This window comes from Schistocerca nitens, chromosome 4 (assembly GCF_023898315.1).
Source record: "Schistocerca nitens isolate TAMUIC-IGC-003100 chromosome 4, iqSchNite1.1, whole genome shotgun sequence".
Classification (NCBI taxonomy): domain Eukaryota; kingdom Metazoa; phylum Arthropoda; class Insecta; order Orthoptera; family Acrididae; genus Schistocerca; species Schistocerca nitens.
In genome coordinates, this window is record NC_064617.1 from 868,394,131 (window position 1) to 868,415,544 (window position 21,414).

Below are 21,414 nucleotides of genomic sequence, written 5' to 3' on the forward strand. Positions count from 1 at the left end.
TACAAGGGCGATGTACTTGAGGACCGTATTATGGAAATGGAAGAGGATGTAGATGAAGATCAAATGGGAGATACGATACTGTGTGAAAAGTTTGACAGAGCACTGAAAGACCTGAGTCGAAACAAGGCCCCGGGAGTAGACAACATTCCATTAGAACTACTGACGGCCTTGGGAGAGCCAGTCATGACAAAACTCTACCGTCTGGTGAGCAAGATGTATGAGACAGGCAAACGCGAATTCTTTACAGACGAATGGGAAAACTGGTAGAAGCCGAACTTGGGGAAGATCAGTTTGGATTCCGTAGAAATGTTGGAACACGTGAGGCAATACTGACTGTACGACGTATCTTAGAAGAAAGATTAAGGAAAGGCAAACCTACATTTCTAGCATTTGTAGACTTAGAGAAGGCTTTTGACAATGTTGACTGAAATATTCTCTTTCAAATTCTAAAGGTGGCAGGGGTAAAATACAGGGAGCGAAAGGCCATTTACAATTTGTACAGAAACCAGATGGCAGTTATAAGAGTCGAGGGGCATGAAAGGGAAGCAGCGGTTGGGAAGTGAGTGAGACAGGGTTGTAGCCTGTCCCCGATGTTATTCAATCTGTATGTTGAGCAAGCAATAAAGGAAACAAAAGAAAAATTTGGAGTAGGTATTAAAATCCATGGAGAAGAAATAAAAACTTTGAGGTCGCCAATGATATTGTAATTCAGTCAGAGACGGCAAAGGATTTGAAAGAGTAGTTGAACGGAACATGGACAGTGTCTTGAAAGGAGGATATAAGATGAACATCAACAAAAGCAAAACAAGGATAATGGAATGTAGTCGAATTAAGTCGGGTGATGCTGAGGGAATTAGATTAGGAAATGAGAAACTTAAAGTAGTAAAGGAGTTTTGCTATTTGAGGAGCAAAATAACTGATGATGGTCGAAGTAGAGAGGATATAAAATGTAGACCGGCAATGGCAAGGAAAGCGTTTCCGAAGAAGAGAAATTTGTTAACATCGAGTGTCAGGAAGCCGTTTCTGAAAGTATTTGTATGGAGTGAAGCCATGTATGGAAGTGAAACATGGATGATAAATAGTTTGGACAAGAAGAGAATAGAAGCGTTCGAAATATGGTGCTACAGAAGAATGCTGAAGATTAGATGGATAGATCACATATTCTTGAGTGAAAATACTTTGTTTCACAAAGCGAATAGCACCCAGCGCACGTTAGTCTATCGATTATTCATATGACTTTGAAACGCATTCCTGTCGATTTTTGAACACATTTTAAGTTGATTTTTGAATGAATCGTAAGTTGATTTGGGAATGCTTGCATAGTGTACATGATGTCTCTGTCAGGGGAATCCTCGTCACATATAGAAACAAACTTTCTTACAGACAAAAGGGGCTATACGAGCTGAGCGGAGTAAGGCAGAACGGATGAATGCCAACTGTTGTCTGATTGTGTGGTTGATTGGATTTGTGAATCATGAGCAATGTTATAATTACTAGCGAAATCCATAGATTCAGACTACAGGAGTGGAAATAAACAAATAACAAGTAAGAAAGATTACGTATTACCTTCTCGGTGTATCCAAGAAAATGTAAGTTTGACAGAAAAATTTTGGCCGGAATACTATACTAGTAAGGGCGAGTTGTACAGTCCCCAGCTAGCAGCCATTTGTAAGTTCTATTCTGGAAGAAGCGCAGAAAAAGCATTGTACGAACATGTAACAACGCCTAACCAGAGAATAATCATGGGATAACTAAACCGGTGATTCTGGCAGAGTTAGTGAAGTTAACCTGCGGATAAGCTTCGACATTGGCAGGAATAGTTACAGAATTAGTGATAACAAGACTCAAACAATGGAAAATCCAGGATGGAATGTAACAATACCAGAGAAGGAAAGTTGCTACTTGCCATATAGCGGAGATGATGAGTCGCGATAGGCACAACAAAAAGATTCACACAATTGAAGCTTTCGGCCATTAAGGCCTTTGTCAGCAGTAGACACACATACACACACACGTAAACGCAACTTGCACACACATCTGCAGTCTCAGAGAGCTGAAACCACACAGCTCTCTGAGACTGCAGATGTGTGTGCAAGTTGCGTTTACGAGTGTGTGTGTGTGTGTGTGTGTGTGTGTGTGTGTGTGTGTGTGTGTGTGTACTACTGACAAAGGCCTTAATGGCCGAAAGCTTCAATTGTGTGAATCTTTTTGTTGTGCCTATCACGACTCTGCATCTCCGCTATATGGTGAGTAGAAACTTTCCTTCTCTGGTATTGATAACAAGAGTGCTTGTTAGAACGAGGAAGGAGAAGAAACGGGGACATCACACAAATTATGGAACAATATGACGATTTGTATAAAAATTTCGTAGTACTACTTTTCGGTCTTGTGCTTGAGCAACTGGAGCGTATGAATGAAGTGTGAAACTGTTTCCTAACATAAAGCTTTTTGCTTGTAGTAGGCCTAGCAGGAGAGGCAGCGCAGGACATTTTAATTTCCACTGCCCTGACATGGTTTGATGGCATCCATTACAAAATATACACATTTCAATTCCACAGAACAAAGTACAGTGACATACGACAGAAGAATGCTGTGTGAGGATGCAAGGCATTACACTTTGGCACACTTACGACCAAATAATATGTGTTACATTTCCTCGAACACATATGTTTTGTGCATCAGACTCTTCAGAAAGATGTGCGCTACAAAATGAACATTCCCCCCCCCCCCCCCCCCCCCCACTCAAACGCTCAAGTGAGTAGCAGGGTATTGCCCCGGTTCGGAAATATCGTAGATCCGGGGCTGATGCGCAGGGCAGTCTCAGTTATAGTGGGCAAGTGGGTAGTCTACATGTGACCCGTGTTTACATTCAGTGATTCTGCTGCTTCCTCTTCATTTACTGCTCTCACGACAAATGAAAACAAGCCATATTTCTTTGGCTGGGAGCTATCAAGTGAATTAAAATACATTCACGTATTTAAGGAAGGCTAAAATGCGTTGTTAGTTGCAGATTTTATTTTATTTCCACCTTTCTGACAGTGAAGCATTAGTTGCCTTGCAGAACAATGAAGTTATTTTTGTCGGTTTGCTAATGAAATTTTCTTTTATTAATCTTTTCCACTGAGGCAGACAATATATTTGAAACAAAGTGTTTAATTCCACACACTGTTCGTTTCATTTCATGTACATGTTTTCAACTTATAACACATATGGCATTATGCCATAATAAAGACCCAAACATGAAATAACACAGTACTGGTACTCCAAGAAAATTTACATCCCGAAAACCACATTGAAAACTTAATATGAGGTCGTGGCCTACTTCACTGGGAATCTGTACATACGAATGTGCACTTTAAATGTGCACATTTTAGTATGGGTCACGAAATTCCGATGCTCTTGGAGTATCCTCTGACGTCTTATTTCTTTTATGACTTAATGTAAGATCTTTTAATGTTTTACACGTACGAACATATGGGCTCCCTACGACATTGTAGCTGCACAAGCGTGGTGAAGCCTGTCATTTGGCGCTCTTTGGCAACTGCAGAAACGAACCTATTTCTAACAGGTTGTGGGAAAATATTTCGAATGGTGATTTGAAAAGTGTTACCATCAAAGTACCATTCTGGCAGTTACACTGGAACTATGTGCGAGAATGTACGATGAATTTCTTAAATCACAGAGCGTTTCACTCTCATTTAGAAATCAACTCTCTGCAGACGAGCCATTTAGATGAATTTCGAGCCCAGAAGACCAGAAATTTATATCGTTATTAAAAATTTTACTGGCACATTTGTGTGATATATCTTAAATTGTAATACGTGCATAAAAGATCAACGTTACATGTGAAAGCTTTGCATTTCGTGTAGCAACACTATGTATATTAATTTAAACCATTAACTTTTTCTGTTTGTGTGTTCACGCTACTTACCAGTGATGTTGCTATTGGCTGACTACATCACGTGTCCTAAACTCTGAATATCCACTGTCATCGGCTGGCGAGACCATGTGACATGAGCTATGACTGGCGTACAAAAGCACATCGCAATATCGATTTGAATGCTTCAGAAAGTAACATGCTATGTTTGGTGGAATTCGAATTTATACTTTCGTAATATGAAAATATGCAGTGTACATGTTGCTGCACATCAAAGATCTTTCCATAACGCATTTTTTTCCTTGTGTTTAGTTTTCATTAGTGCCGGGAAATTCTACGCCCGTGTATAAAACCATAATCATTCAAACGACTGATAAGTTATACAGTTCCAAGAGAAACTATACTGTCAGTTAACAGGGAAAAAGTATGTTTTCACCCGGGAGAAAGTGTATTTTCAATCAGGAAATCCGGGAATTTTTTTTCTTGTCCGTGTATACACCCTGTAGTAAGACTATACAGTGCTTCATAACAACAGATTGCCTCCATGATGTCACAACTGTTTACATAACATTTGTTTGAGCAGTTGTGAGCGGGCTCGTGCGCATGCGGCTTCTGGCTGCTGAAGTGTGACTGTTAGCTGTATAAGCAGTAGCAGCAAGCAGCCAGATGCTACCTGTGAAATTATTACTGGCGCACCCAAGCTGCCAGATTCATGCACACGTACCAAGCCCGAATCTAGGGGCCTTGGTGGGGGGTGGAGGGACAAACTGGGATGTCTGCCCCGGGTGGTAATTTCAGGAGGGGGAGGGGGGCAAATTCATATTCTTGAGGGGGGGAAAAACCTTGTTTCACAAAGCGTGTAGCATCCAGCGCACATTGGTCTATGGAATATTCATATGATTTTGAAATGCATCACTGTTGATTTCTTAACATTTTTGAACGTATTCCAAGTTGATTTCTGAATGAATCATAAGTTGATTTTTGAATGCATGCATAGTGTATGTGATGTCTCTGCCAGAGGAATATCGGTCGCATCTAGAAATAAACTTCCCTGCAGACAAAAGGGGACAGGGCTATACGAGCTGAGCAGAATAAAGCCAAATGGGTGAATGGCAATTGATGTTTCTTGTGTGGTTGATGGGGTTTGCGAATGATCAGCTTTGTTATAATTACTGACGAAATCCATAGATTTAGATTACCAGAGTGGAAATAAATGACAAACAGGAATAACAGTTAAGAAAGATTACATATTATCTACTTGGTGTATCCAAGAAAATGAAATTTTGACGGGAAAGTTTTGGCCAGATCGCTACACGTACTAGTTCACAGTCCCCAGCTAGCAGCCGCTTAAGTTCAATTCTGGGAGTAGTGCAGAAAACACGTTGTACGGACACGTAATAATGCCTAACCAGAGAATAAACACAGGATAACTAAACCAGTGATTGTGGCAGGGTTAGTGAAGCTAACCAGATTAATCTTAACACTGGCAGGAATAGTTACGGAATTAGTGATGACAAGATTGTTCGTTGGAACGAGGAAGAAGAAATGGGGACGTCATACAAATTATGGAAGAATATGACAATTGCAAATTGACACAAAAATTTTGTACTACTATTTTTCGATCTCATGCTTGAGAAGCTGGAGTGTATGAATGAAATGTGAAACTATTTCCTAACATAAAGCTTTTTGCTGTTAGTAGGCCGAATAGGCATCTGATATTGGTACTTAGTAAATTACATTCTGTCGTGCTATAAAAATGACCCTTTGTGCCTAAACAGTCTCGTTTATTTGGTGTGTGTTACAACTGCTGCAATATTAGACTGGCCTATTTTGTTTCATCTAGCAGACAGTAACAAAATAGATGTAATCAGATCGAGAAAACACACCAGTCTTCCATACTATTTGTATTAATGATACGAATATAATAGAGGGAAACATTCCACATGGGAAAAATATATCTAAAAACAAAGATGATGTGACTTACCAAATGAAAGCGCTGGCAGGTTGATAGACACTCAAACATACACACAAAATTCAAGATTTCGCAACCAGCGGTTGCTTCGTCAGGAAAGAGGGAAGGAGAAGGAAAGACGAAAGGATGTGGGTTTTAAGGGAGAGGGTAAGGAGTCATTCCAGTCCCGGGAGCGGAAAGACTTACCTTAGGGGGAAAAAGGACAGGTATACACTCGCGCGCGCGCGCACACACACACACACACACACACACACACACACACACACACATATCCATCCGCACATACACAGACACAAGCAGACATTTGTAAAGGCAAAGAGTTTGGGCAGAGATGTCAGTCGAGGCAGAAGTACAGAGGCAAAGATGTTGTTGAAAGACAGGTGAGGTATGAGCGGCGGCAAATTGAAATTAGAAATTAGCGGAGATTGAGGCCTGGCGGATAACGAGAAGAGAGGATATGCTGAAGGGCAAGTTCCCATCTCCGGAGTTCTGACAGGTTGGTGTTAGTGGGAAGTATCCAGATAACTCAGACGGTGTAACACTGTGCCAAGATGTGCTGGCCGTGCACCAAGGCATGTTTAGCCACAGGGTGATCCTCATTACCAACAAACACTGTCTGCCTGCAAAAGGATTTACCTATTACAAGCTTTCGGTTCCAGTGGCTTCTCCTCCTAGCAGGAGAGTTGAAGGGGAAGAAGAAGGGTGAAGGAAAAGGACTGGAGAGGTTTAGAGAAAGGGGTACAATTCAGAAAAGTCACCCAGAACCCTGGGTCAGGGGAGACTTACCAGACGGGATGAGAAGGCAAGACTTTTCTTCTCATTTTTCTCATCCCGTCCGGTAAGTCTCTCCTGACCCAGGGTTCTGGGTGACTTTTCTGAACTGTACCCCTTTCTCTAACCCTCTCCTGTTCTTTTCCTTCGCCCTTCTTCTTCCCCTTCAACTCTTCTGCCAGGAGGAGGAGCCATTGGCTCCGAAAGCTTGTAATAGGTAAATGCTTTTTTATGTGTGTTCCCCTGCTGCTGTTTGGTGATTAGATTTTTTTATGTATCCTTTTGTATTATATTATCAGTAACTGATTATTTTCATCATAATTAAAGCTACTCATGAAAGAAAATGCCAAAATTTGATACCATTTGTATTTGGAGAAAGGAACTTTTCATGACCCTGCATAAGGCATTAATGTAAAGAGAAGTGCCATCCCCCAACCAGTACAGTAACGCAGAGCATCATGGCTATTGGTGAACTTGTGGAAGATGGGCGGCGCCTAACGGTACTTGAAATCTCTTCATAAATCCCAAATCAGTTATAAGATTGTCCATTCACTCATTCAGAATGGAGATTCAGAAAGTGTCTGCTCATTGTATTTCGAAGGTGCAGAATGAGGAACAGAAAACTGTGCAAGGTGTAGTTTCTCACGCACTTCTCGTGAGGTACAAGGAAGAAGTCAGTGCTTTTCAATGCTTTTTTGTCAGAAATCATCATGTGTAATGAGAATTGAGTCCATCTATTACTCTCCCAAATTGCCTATACAGAGGAGTGGTGGTGAGGTGGCACAGGTGAAAACTGAGATGTAGTTTTCACCTGGTGGACACAGTGCTCTAGGACTGCGGAGGCTATCTACTGCTTGATTTGCTGCAAGAAAGTCGAATCATAAGTATACGCTCTTCTTCTCTCTAAAAGTTTGGGCTGTCTGTCACTCAAAGAGGTAATGCACCCAGACCACAAATGTGTCCTGCAAACATGTTTTGGGTGATACATGTTGGATTGTCCTTCAACATCCAATCTAAAGTGCAGACTTGTCTCAGTGTGGTTTCCACATGTTAGGGACAACCAGGGAAGCAATTGATGACATATACTTCAAGACTAGGGAACATATTTATACTTCCTTTGGGAGAAAATAAAGAAAAATAGTTAACCAATGGCAAAATTGTATCAGTAATATGGCTTGTTGTGCAGAAAACTGCCAAAACAATAAATTTGGAAAAATTTTGAAAAGTAAAAATTTTATTACAAGAGGCTCATTTATATTTGATCCATCCTCTTACTAACATTTCCACTTTTATTAAAGAAAAAAAGTCTCAGTGGTGTTTGGTAGTTCCCGAGTTCCAAGGAATGACAGGATCCATTTCACCTTGTGTATGTCTCCCTTGTCTACATTTGTAGAAAATCCCAAAAATGTATAGAAATTGAAGGGTTTTGGCAGAATGTAAAAGATTATAAGGTATGTTTTTAATGCAGCTGACAGTAGCAAATGATAGGTATATTATTTGTTTTTAGTCAAAAGTCATTTTTGCTGTATTTGCATATGTGATCAGTGAAAAACCATTTCCATTAGGACCGAGCACATCGTATCGGCCAGCAGAAACAGGTGCGAGTCTTCAGGTTCATCACTGAGAACACAGTTGAGGAGAAAATTGTGGAGAGAGCTGAAATCAAACTGAGGCTCGACAAGCTGGTCATCCAGCAGGGTAAGCCATTTTCAGTTTTTATGCAGTTAGTCTTTCATATTTTGTGTGCAGGTTTTAGTTAATTCTGATTTCATGTGGTTTGATTGTTAGTATTGCAAAACATGTGAATAAATTCATGTAAGTATTTTAAAAGAATGACAGTTTCATTCCTTTCTCAGGTCTGCACAACATCTAAGAATTAATGTTATCCATACACAAATGGTTCACATTTGTGACACGGATCTGCAACAAAAATCAGTTGCTATAGATTTCCTTCAACTTTCGAGAGTGAAATTAATTTACAGTTTGTTTTAACAATTTCTTTGCTTCCCTCTCTTATATGTTATGGACAACCAGATTTAATAAGGCAACACAGTATAGATCTGTATCTTGGTGTCAGCTGTTGACTTGCAGAAGCAAGTCAGTCAGTTGTTTAAATACTCTAGCTAAGATCAAGAAAGTGAGAAGATACATGAAAATGATGGCGACAACGACAACAGTAGTAATATCGGTCAGCATTTTCTTTACGGCTTCAAAGAATATTTGTCACACCTTATGCGCCGAAACTTCTTATTTTGCCTCTCATTCTCGTGTAAGTGTCTTATTGCTATAACCTTGCCATTGGTGGGGAGGCTTGCGTGCCTCAGCGATACAGATGGCCATCGTACCGTAGGTGCAACCACAACGGAGGGGTATCTGTTGAGAGGCCAGACAAACATGTGGTTCCTGAAGAGGGGCAGCAGCCTTTTCAATAGTTGCAGGGGCAACAGTCTGGATGATTCACTGATCTGGCCTTGTAACATTAACCAAAACGGCCTTGCTGTGCTGGTACTGCGAACAGCTGAAAGCAAGGGGAAACGACGGCCGTAATTTTTCCCGAGGACATGCAGCTTTACTGTATGATTAAATGATGATGGCGTCCTCTTGGGTAAAATATTCCGGAGGTAAAATAGTCCCCCATTCGGATCTCCGGGCGGGGACTACTCAAGAGGACGTCGTTATCAGGAGAAAGAAAACTGGCGTTCTACGGATTGGAGCGTGGAATGTCAGATCCCTTAATCGGGCAGGTAGGTTAGAAAATTTAAAAAGGGAAATGGATAGGTTCAAGTTAGATATAGTGGGAATTAGTGAAGTTCGGTGGCAGGAGGAACAAGACTTTTGGTCAGGTGAATACAGGGTTATAAATACAAAATCAAATAGGCGTAATGCAGGAGTAGGTTTAATAATGAATAAAAAAATAGGAGTGCGGGTTAGCTACTACAAACAGCATAGTGAACGCATTATTGTGGCCAAGATAGACACAAAGTCCATGCCTACTACAGTAGTACAAGTTTTTATGCCAACTAGCTCTGCAGATGATGAAGAAATTAATGAAATGTATGACGAGATAAAAGGAATTATTCAGGTAGTGAAGGGAGATGAAAATTTAATAGTCATGGGTGACTGGAATTCGTCAGTAGGAAAAGGGAGAGAAGGAAACATAGTAGGTGAATATGGATTGGGGGGAAGAAATGAAAGAGGAAGCCGCCTTGTAGAATTTTGCACAGAGCATAACTTAATCATAGCTAACACTTGGTTCAAGAATCATAAAAGAAGGTTGTATACCTGGAAGAATCCTGGAGATACTAAAAGGTATCAGATAGATTATATAATGGTAAGACAGAGATTTAGGAACCAGGTTTTAAATTGTAAGACATTTCCAGGGGCAGATGTGGATTCTGACCACAATATATTGGTTATGAACTGCAGATTGAAACTGCCGAAACTGCAAAAAGGTGGGAATTTAAGGAGATGGGACCTGCATAAACTGAAAGAACCAGAGGTTGTAGAGAGTTTCAGGGAGAGCATAAGGGAACAATTGACAGGAATGGGGGAAAGAAATACAGTAGAAGAAGAATGGGTAGCTCTGAGGGATGAAGTAGTGAAGGCAGCAGAGGATCAAGTAGGTAAAAAGACAAGGGCTAATAGAAATCCTTGGATAACAGAAGATGTATTGAATTTAATTGATGAAAGGAGAAAATATAAAAATGCAGTAAATGAAGCAGGCAAAAAGGAATACAAACGTCTCAAAAATGAGATCGACAGGAAGTGCAAAATGGCTAAGCAGGGATGGCTAGAGGACAAATGTAAGGATGTAGAGGCTTGTCTCACAAGGGGTAAGATAGATACTGCCTACAGTAAAATTAAAGAGACCTTTGGAGAGAAGAGAACCACTTGTACGAATATCAAGAGCTCAGATGGCAACCCAGTTCTAAGCAAAGAAGGGAAGGCAGAAAGGTGGAAGGAGTATATAGAGGGTTTATACAAGGGCGATGTACTTGAGGACAGTATTATGGAAATGGAAGAGGATGTAGATGAAATGGGAGATAAGATACTGCGTGAAGAGTTTGACAGAGCACTGAAAGACCTGAGTCGAAACAAGGCCCCGGGAGTAGACAACATTCCATTAGAACTACTGATGGCCTTGGGAGAGCCAGTCATGACAAAACTCTACCATCTGGTGAGCAAGATGTATGAGACAGGCGAAATACCCACAGACTTCAAGAAGAATATAATAATTCCAATCCCAAAGGTGGTGGTGGTGGTGGTGGTTAGTGTTTAACGTCCCGTTGACAATGAGGTGATTAGAGACGGAGCACAAGCTCGGGTTAGGGAAGGATTGGAAAGGAAATCGGCCGTGCCCTTTCAAAGGAACCATCCTGGCATTTGCCTGAAACGATTTAGGGAAATCACTCCAATCCCAAAGAAAGCAGGTGTTGACAGATGTGAAAATTACCGAACTATCAGTTTAATAAGTCACAGCTGCAAAATACTAACGCGAATTCTTTACAGACGAATGGAAAAACTAGTAGAAGCGGACCTCGGGGAACATCAGTTTGGATTCTGTAGAAATGTTGCAACACGTGAGGCAATACTAATCTTACGACTTATCTTAGAAGAAGGATTAAGAAAAGGCAAACCTACGTTTCTAGCATTTGTAGACTTAGAGAAAGCTTTTGACAACGTTAACTGGAATACTCTCTTTCAAATTCTGAAGGTGGCAGGGGTAAAATACAGGGAGCGAAAGGCTATTTACAATTTGTACAGAAACCAGATGGCAGTTATAAGAGTCGAGGGGCATGAAAGGGAAGCAGTGGTTGGGAAAGGAGTGAGACAGGGTTGTAGCCTGTCCCCGATGTTATTCAATCTGTATATTGAGCAAGCAGTAAAGGAAACAAAAGAAAAATTCGGAGTCGGTATTAAAATCCATGGAGAAGAAGTAAAAACTTTGAGGTTCGCCGATGACATTGTAATTCTGTCAGAGACAGCAAAGGACTTGGAAGAGCAGTTGAACGGAATGGACAGTGTCTTGAAAGGAGGATATAAGATGAACATCAACAAAAGCAAAACGAGGATCATGGAATGTAGTCAAATTAAATCGGCTGATGCTGAGGGGATTAGATTAGGAAATGAGACACTTAAAGTAGTAAAGGAGTTTTGCTATTTAAGGAGTAAAATAACTGATGATGGTCGAAGTAGAGAGGATATAAAATGTAGACTATCAATGGCAAGGAAAGCGTTTCTGAAGAAGAGAAATTTGTTAACATCGAGTATAGATTTAAGTGTCAGGAAGTCGTTTCTGAAAGTATTTGTATGGAGTGTAGCCATGCATGGAAGTGAAACATGGACAATAACCAGTTTGGACAAGAAGAGAATAGAAGCTTTCGAAATATGGTGCTACAGAAGAATGCTGAAGATAAGGTGGGTAGATCACGTAACTAATGAGGAGGTATTGAATAGGATTGGGGAGAAGAGAAGTTTGTGGCACAACTTGACTAGAAGAAGGGATCAGTTGGTAGGACATGTTTTGAGGCATCAAGGGATCACAAATTTAGCATTGGAGGGCAGCGTGGAGGGTAAAAATCGTAGAGGGAGACCAAGAGATCAATACACTAAGCAGATTCAGAAGGATGTAGGTTGCAGTTGGTACTGGGAGATGAAGAAGCTTGCACAGGATAGAGTAGCTTGGAGAGCTGCATCAAACCAGTCTCAGGACTGAAGACCACAACAACAACAATAATTTCATTACCACCATCTGTATTTCTGTGGTCTACCTCCTTTTTTTCCTCTTTGTAAAGTCTCTTTTGTCTGACAAAATACAATAATTGTCTCCCTGCATAACACCAAAAAGATTTAAACAGTGATAACTCGACATAGGAATACCAAATGTGTTAGGAAAGGATAGATTGCTAATTACTGTAAAGAAGACATGTTAAGTTGCAGACTCTGGCCTGAGCTGCCAGAGTTGGCAGTCATGTGTGTTGTGTGCTTGCTTGTGTGTATGAATAGTGCTTGTTTCTCTTTTGTTGTTTAAGGCTGTGGCCAAGAGCTTTGAGTGTGTTTTAATTGTGCCTGTCTGCAACTTAACCTGCTTCTTTAAGGTAAGTAGCACTCGATCTTTTCCTCCATTGTTGACACCACAAAGATTTTAGTTTTTTCAGTTCACATTTGTTTCTTAATTTCTTTTATCCTTATTTTATCTGGTAAAGGCACTCCAAAGCAGCATCTGCAAAAATCATTATCTACATTGCTTTTTCCCCCTCACCCAACTCATGTTTATGATCCTTAGGTGACAATGCTCACCACAAATGGCTTCAGCATTTGGAGCTTTGTTTTTCTCTTGATTTTAGCATCCCCTAAGGTAGAGTTTATCTGTCTTCTTAAAGCTGTCCCAGTCTCATGGAGTAAATCTTTCTCATGTGCTCACCCTGCAGAGAGTGATTCCCAGGTATCTGAATTCCTGAAGAGAGTTTATTTTTCCTGTGTATGTTACCAAGTTGTTGCCAAGTTTTTACCCAGGTCCTCAACTATCAAATATTTTGTTTCTTTCCTTGTTTGATTATAAATCTTCTCTTGCATGTTTTTATACAAGTTCCTTCACTATATTAACTGTATCGTCTTGATATTTGGTAAGCACAACTTGGTAGTCAGCAAGCAATAAATTATGTATACCTCTTTCTTCAGGTTGGACACTAATTTCACTTCACTTTTTAGACCAGTGTTTCTATGATTCAGAGATATATCTTTCAAATAATTTTCGTGGAAAACGACATTCTTTTCTGACATCCTTATTTACAGGAAAGTTACATGGAAACTCTTTGAATTTCTTACTTTTGTTCATCAAACAGCGGAAAATCCAGGATGGAATGTAACAATATTATGAAAAGGATAGTTGCTACTCTCCATGTACCAGAGTTGCTAAGTCGTAGACAGGCACAACAGAAATACTTGTCACAAAATAAGCTTTTGGCCAACAAGGCCTTTGCCAAAAATAGACCGCACACACGCGCGCCCCCACACACACACACACACACACACACACACACACACACACACACACACACACACACACACACACACGAGACCACAGTCTGTGGCAGCTGAAGCCACACTGAGCAGCAGCAGCAGTGCATAATGGGAGAGGCAACTGGGTGGGGGTAAGGAGGAGACTATGGTGGGGAGGGGGAGGGAGAGCAGGGTAGGGGTGGGGGACAGGGAGAGTGCAAGGACGAGGTGGAGATAGGGTAGAGCAGCTAGGTGCGGTCTGGAGCTTAGACAGTGAGAGGGGAGGGAGGGGGTCACAGGGAAGGAGAGTAGTGGAAAGTGCATGGATGCTATAGAGAGCTGTGTAGCACTGGAATGGGAACAGGGAAGAGGCTGACGGGTAAGGACAATGACTAACAAAAGTTCAGGCCAGGAGGGTTACAGGAACATAGGATATATTACATGGAGAGTTTCCACCTGTGCAGTTAAGAAAAGCTGGGTTTGGTGGGAGGGATCCATATGGTACAGGCTGTAAAGCAGTCATTGAAATGAAGAATTTCATGTTGAGTGGTGTGCTTAGCAACAGGATGGTCCAGTTGTTTCTTGGCCACAGTTTGTCGGTCACCATTCATGCAGACAGACAGCTCGTTGGCTGTCATGTCCACATAGAATGCAGCACAGTGGTTGCAGTTTAACTTGTAAGTCACATGACTGGTTTCACAGGTAGACCATCTGTGAGAGAGCACCTAGAGTTCCTGCTGCTAACAAGGCAAGTACAACCATTCATTTGTTACATATTTTTACGAGCTTCAAACAGGAGTGACTTCAGTAATGGATAGGAACTGGGATTGCTGTGTGTAGATGCGAGCTGAGTTGGTGACCCTTCGCTGACAGCTCCAAGCGGTTTTGGCTTCCGTCACACAGCTTAAGGCTGCTGCCAACGGGCGTCACAGTGGGCGGTCAGGCGGGGGGATGCGAGGGATGTCGAGCATGTCTCTCGTGTCCCCTGATTGGTCCACTGCTGTGGCTGCCCCGAGTACTGCCTGCACTGAGGTTGACCCCTCACCTGTGGGCGAGTAGGAGATCATTCCAAAGTCTGGCAGGCAGCGAAAGACTTTCCAAGTGGGTTGATCTTGGAGCCTCCCCCGGTTCATTTGACAAACAGGTTTCGGGCTGATGAAGTCTCTGTGGCTAACAAAGTCTCTGAGCCAGATGCAGTCGTCCACCCTGTTCCAGAGGAAGCTTCTCAGCATGCAAGATCTGGGCATTCACAGTGTGTGGGTTTGCTGGTAGTTGGGAACTCCAACGTTTGGCTCGTAATGGGGTCCCTTAGAAACATGGCTGCCAAGGAGAGGAAAGAAGCCAGTGTGCACTTCATGTGCATACCAGGGTGAGTCATTCCAGATGTGGAAAGGGTGCTTCCGGATGCCACAAAGAGTGCAGGGTGTAAACAACTGCAGGTGGTGGCTCATGTCGGTACCAATGACGCATGTCTCTTTGGATCGGAGGAGATTCTCTCTGGTTTCGGGCGGCTAGCGGAAATGTTAAAGACTGCCAGCGTTGCTTGCGATATTAAGTCAGAGTTCACCATCTGCAGCATCGTTGATAGAAATGACTGTGGTCCTTTGGTGCAGAGCCGAGTGGAGGGTCTGAATCAGAGGATAGGCAGTTCTGTGACCATGTAGGCTGCAAGATTCCTTGACTTGTGCCATCGAGTGGTGGGTTTATGGGTTCCACTTAATAGGTCAGGAGTCCACTACACACAGGGAGCGGCTACACGGTTAGCGGGGGCTGTGTGGAAGGGACTGGGTTGTTTTTTAAGGTTAGAGGGTCACAGGAAACCACAGAAAGGGCATCCGTCTAAAAGCGGGCAGGTAAAACACAGTAAGATAGTTGTAGAAATGATCGGTACCATAGTTGTAAATTGTCTTAGCTGTGTTGGAAAGAACCAGAGCTCCAAGTCCTAATAGAAAGCACTGAAGCTCAAATAGTTACAGGTATGGAAAGCTGGCTAAAGCCGGAAATGAGTTCAGCCGAAATTTTCTCAAATGTCATAACAGTGTTCAGAAAGAATAGATTAAATACAGATGGTGGATGAGTATTTATTGCTATCTGAAGTAGTTTACCTTGCAGCGAAATTGAAGTAGATAGTTTCTAAGAAATAGTATGGGTAGAGGTGGGACTTGACAATTGGACTAAACTATTAATTGGATTATTTTACCGACCACCCGACTTGGAAGATATAGTTGCTGAACAGTTCAAAGAAGACTTGAGTCTCATTTCAAATAGGTACCCCAATCATATAATTATAGTCGGTGGTGGCTTCGATCTACCCTCGATATGCTGGAAAAGTTATACGTTTAAGCCGGCGGCGGGCATAAAACGTCATCCGAAGTTGTACTAAATGCTTCCTCAGAAAATTATTTTGAACAATTAGTACATGAGCCCACTCGAAGTGTAAATGGTTGCAAAGCATACTTAACCTCTTAGCAACAAGTAATCCTGGACAAATAGGGAGTATCATGACGGTTACAGGGATTAGCCACCACAAGGCAGTTGCTGCTAGGCTGATTACCGTAACACCTTAAACCGTCAAAAAGAAACACAAAGTACATATATTTAAAAAAGCTGATAAAAATTCTCTTAACGCCTTTTTAAGAGACAGACTCCACTCCTTCTGTTCTGATCATGAAAGCGTAGAAAAGATGTGGAATGATTTCAGAGAGATAGTATTGACGGCAATTGAGAGATATATACCACATAAATTAATAAGTGATGGTACTGATGCCCCATGGTACACAAAACGGGTCAGATCACTGTTGTTCAGAAGCAACGAAAAAAGCATGCCAAATTTAAAAGAATTCAAAATCCCCAAGATTGGCAAAGTTTTGCAGAAGTTTGAAAGATAGCTCATACTTCTATTCGAGATGCTTATAATAATTTCCACAATGAAACTCTGTCTCAGAATCTAGCAGAAAACCCATAGAGATTCTGATCATGCATAAAGCACACCAGTGGCAAGATGCAATCAATAGCTGCACTTCGCAATAACAATGGTAAAGTCACTGATGCCACAAAAGCAGAGTTATCAAACACGGTTTTCTGAAACCCCTTCACCAAAGATGATGATTTAAATATTCCTGAATTCCAATCGAGAACAACTGGCAAGATGCGAAACATCGAAGTAGATATCCTTGATGTAGCAAAGCAGTGTAAATCACTTACCAAAGGTAAGGCCTCCGGTCCGGATTGTATACCAGTCAGGTTCTTTTCAGAGTATACTGATACAATAGCTCCATATTTAGCAATTATATTCAACTGCTCGCTCAAAGAAAAATCCACACTCAAAGACTGGAAAATTGCTCAAGTCAAGTCAATACCTAAAAAGGGAATTAGGAGTAATCCACTGAATTACGGGCCCATATCACTAACGTCGATTTGCAGTATTGTTTTGGAACATGTATTGTGTTAAAACATTATGTGAATTACCTCGAAGAAAATGATTTATTGACACACAGTCAACACAGATTCAGAAAATATCATCCTTGTGAAACACAACTAGCTCTTTATACTCGTGAAGTAATAAGTGCTATCGACAGGCGATGCCAAATTGAGTCCATATTTTTAGATTTCCAGAAGGCTTTCAACTTTGTTCCTCACAAGCGTCTTATATCCTAACTGCCTGCCTATGAAATATCACCTCAGTTGTGCAACTGGATTCGTGATTTCCTGTCAGAAAGGTCTCAGTTCGCAGTAATAGACAGAAAGTCATCAAGTAAAACAGAAGTAATATCCGGTGTTCCCCAAGGCAGTGTTAATAGGCCCTCTATTGTTCCTGGTCTATATTAACGACATAGGAGACAATCTGAGTAGCCTTCATAGATTGTTTGCAGATGATGCTGTCATTTACCTTCTTGTAAAGTCATCAGATGACCAAAACAAATTGCAAACTGATGTAGGAATGACATCTCTATTGTGCGAAAAGTGGCAATTGACCCTGAATAAAGAAAAGTGTGAAGTTATTCACATGAGTACTAAAAGAAATCCGCTAAATTTCGATCACGCAATAAGTCACACAAACCTGAAGGCTGTAAATTCCACTAAATACTTAGTGATTACAATTACAAATAACCTAAATTGGAACAACCACATAGATAGTGCTGTGGGTAGAGCCAACCAGAGACTGTGATTCATTGGCAGTACACTTGAAAAGTGCAACAGGTCTACTAAAGAAGCTGCTTACACCACTCTTGTCCACCCTATTCTGGAGTACTGCTGTGCGATGTGAGATCGCATCAGGTGGGGCTGACAGATGACATCAAAAAAGTTCAAAGAATGGCAGCTCATTTTGTATTATCGCGAAATAGGGGAGATGTAAATTGAAGTGGCAATCATTAAAACATAGACATTTTTCGTTGCAATGGGATCTTCTCATGAAATGTCAATCACCTGTTTTCTCCTCCAATTGCGAAAACATTCTGTTGGCACCCACCTACATAAGGAGAAATGATCATCACAATAAAATAAGAGAAATCAGGGATCGCACAGAAAAATTTAAGTGATGTTTTTCCCACGCGCTGTTAGAAAGTAGAATGGTAGAGAGACAGCTTGAAGATGGTTCAATGAACCCCCTGCCAGGAACTTTATTGTGAATTGCAGAATAATCACATAGACATAGACGTAGCCCTGCCTTTGGTGGAATGGGTGACGTTTGTGACCGGACTGGAGTAGGTGGTGGTGGAAGAATGTATGGGACAGATCTTGCAACTAGTTCTATTACAGAGGTATGAGCTTTGAGGTAAGGGGTGGGATTAGGGGTTGTGTAGGGATGGACAAGTATATTGTGTAGATTCGGTGGATGACGGAATACCATTGTGGGAGGGGTGAGAAGGATAGTGGGCAGGACATTTCTCAATTCAGGGCATGACGAGAGGTAGTCGAAACCTTGGCGGAGAATGTAATTCAGTTGCTCCAGTTCTGGGTGGTAGTAAGTTAGGAGGGGAATGCTACTCTGTGGCCGGGCAGTGAGACTTTGGCAGGTAGTGGGTCACTGGAAAGATAAGGCATGGCAGATTTGTTTTTGTACAAGGTTGGGAGGATAATTACAGTCTGTAAGGGCCTCAGTGAGACCCTTGGTATATTGAGAGAGGGGACTGCTCATCATTGCAAATGTGACGGCTACAGGTGGGTAGAGTGTATGGAACGGACTTCTTGGTATGGAATAGGTGACAGCTGTCGAAGAGGAGGAATTGCTGGTGATTAGTATGTTTCATATGAACAGAGTTAGTGATGTAGCCATCTTTGATGTGGAGAGCAACATCTATGAAGGTAGCTTGTTGGGTTGTGTAGGGTCAGGTTAAGTGAATGGGTGAGAAGATGTTGAGGTTGTGGAGGAATGTGGATGGGGCGTCCTCACCCTTGATCCAGATCACAAAGATGTCATCAGTGAATCTAAACCAGGTGAGGGGTTTAGGATTCTGGGTGTGTAGGAAGAATTCCTCCAGATGGCCCCTGAATAAGTTGGCATAGGATGGTGCCATGTGGGTACCCATATCAATACCCCAGAATTGTTTGTAGGTAATGCCTTCAAAGGAGATGTAATTGTTGCTGAGGATATACACTGAAGTGCCCAAAAAAAAAAAAAAAAAAAAAAAAACTGGTATAGGCATGCATATTCAATTACAGAGATATGTAAACAGGCAGAACACAGTGCTGTGGTCAGCAACACCCATATAAGACAAAAAGTGTCTGGTGCGGTTGTTAGATCAGCTTCTGCTGCTACAGTGGCAGGTTATCAAGATTTAAGTGAGTTTGATCATGGTGTCATAGTCAGTGCATGGGTGATGGACACAGTATCTCAGAGGTAGTGATAAAGTGGGGATTTTCCCGTACGATCATTCCATGAGTGTAACGTGAATATCGAGAATCGAGTAAAACATAACATTTCCAACATTGCTGCAGCCAGAAAAAGATTTTGCAAGAACAGGGCCAATGACAACTGAAGAGAATTGTTCAACGTGACAGAAGTGCAACCCTTCTGCAAATTGCTGCAGATTTCAATGCTGGGCCATCAGCCAGTGTCAGCATGTGAACCATTCAACAAAACATCATCAATATGGGCTTTTGGAGCTGAAGACCTACATGTGTACCCTTGATGATTGCATGACACAAAGCTTTACGCCTTGCCTGGACCCGTGAACACCGACTTTGGACTGTTGGTAACTGGAAACATGTTGCCTGGTCGGACGAGTCTCGTTTCAAATTGTATCGAGCAGTTGGATGTTTACAGGTATGGAGACAACTTCTTGAATACATGAACCCTGCATGTCAGCAGGGGACTATTCAAGCTGGTGGAGACTCTGTAATGATGTGGGGAGGGCCGGCCACTGTGGCCGTGCGGTTCTAGGCGCTTCAGTCTGGAACCGCGTGACCGCTACGGTCGCAGGTTTGAATCCTGCCTCGGGCGTGGATGTGTGTGATGTCCTTAGGTTAGTTAGGTTTAAGTAGTTCTAAGTTCTAGGGGACTGATGACCACAGATGTTAAGTCCCATAGTGCTCAGAGCCATTTGAACCATTTGATGTGGGGAGGTTGCAGTTGGAGTGATATGGGGCCCCTGATATGTCTTGATATGAATCTGACAGGTGAAACATATGTTAGCATCCTGCCTGGTAACCTGCATCCAATCATGTCCATTGTGCATTCAGACGGATTTTGGCAGTTTCAGTAGACCAGTACGCCACCCAACATGTCCGGAATTGCTACAGAGTGGCTCCATGAACACTTCTGAGTTTAAACACTTCCACTGGCCGCCAAACTCCCCAGAAATGAACGTTATTGAGCATATCTGGGATGCCTTGCAACATGCTGTTCAGAAGAGATCTCCGTCCCACATACTCTTACGGATGTATGGACAGCCTTGCAGGATTCATTGTGTCAGTTCCCTCCAGCAGTACTTCACACATCAGTCGAGTCCATGCCATGTCGTATTGCGGCACTTCTCCATGCTCGCGGGGACCCTACATGATATTAGGGAGGTTTACCAGTTTCTTTGGTTCTCCAGTGTAATTCTGTATGCAGTGGGTGGAGCATTGCGTATTCAAGCAACAACTGCATAGCTCCCCTTAGCAGTTGACGTTCATGGGTACACTTTCTTCTTTTATTATTTGTTATGTAATCAAATTGTCAACATCATGTCCCTGGGGATGGATCTGACTTTGTGTTTGGTCCATTTACTACCAGACAGTTTCAGTGAATTGTGTGAATTTTAGACATTTTACTCACGAGAATCGTACTGTCCTACATACTTCAGCTGTGAAACATCCCCACTTGCCGTGCCATGTCGCTTGGACATTGTGATGCACCTGTTATCCTTACCACAGTAGAACTGTGTCTCCAGGAAAGCCAGAACATGTACTTTCTCCTGACAATGCATCGCTCTTGTTGTGCAATGGTCTTAGTAAGGGATGACATCTGTAACTTACTTTCTGAAGTCCCTGTGTACCTGCATGTTCCATGTATCATAATCGCCATATTTTTCCACCGTGTCGCATGTGTCAGTTGACAGCTGTGATTCTCTTTCGCGATGTTGTCATCTATTAGACTGTTCATACTACTGAGCAGCTGACCGGGTTTTTATAGTTGAATAGCTAAGCTAACTCCTTCATATTCTCCACAAAGTCTGAGGGAGGGACATTTGGTCTTCTTCCACTACTATGTTTATGAATGTTATGATGGTGCTTTTTGGACTGCAGTTGATTGACTACAAGAAACTTAATGGGGGAATATATCAAATAGCACTTTACAAGCTAACGG

General features: G+C 41.9%; 1 protein-coding gene across 1 annotated transcript in view; it reads left to right on the forward strand.

The window, feature by feature from the left end:
• The window catches only part of LOC126253340 (chromatin-remodeling complex ATPase chain Iswi), a 123,325-nt gene that overhangs the window by 68,892 nt on the left and 33,019 nt on the right, over positions 1 to 21,414 (forward strand). The window contains exon 12 of the mRNA XM_049954606.1: positions 8,186 to 8,318. Coding sequence (XP_049810563.1) covers positions 8,186 to 8,318 — 133 coding nt within the window. The remainder of the gene's footprint in view (positions 1 to 8,185; positions 8,319 to 21,414) is intronic.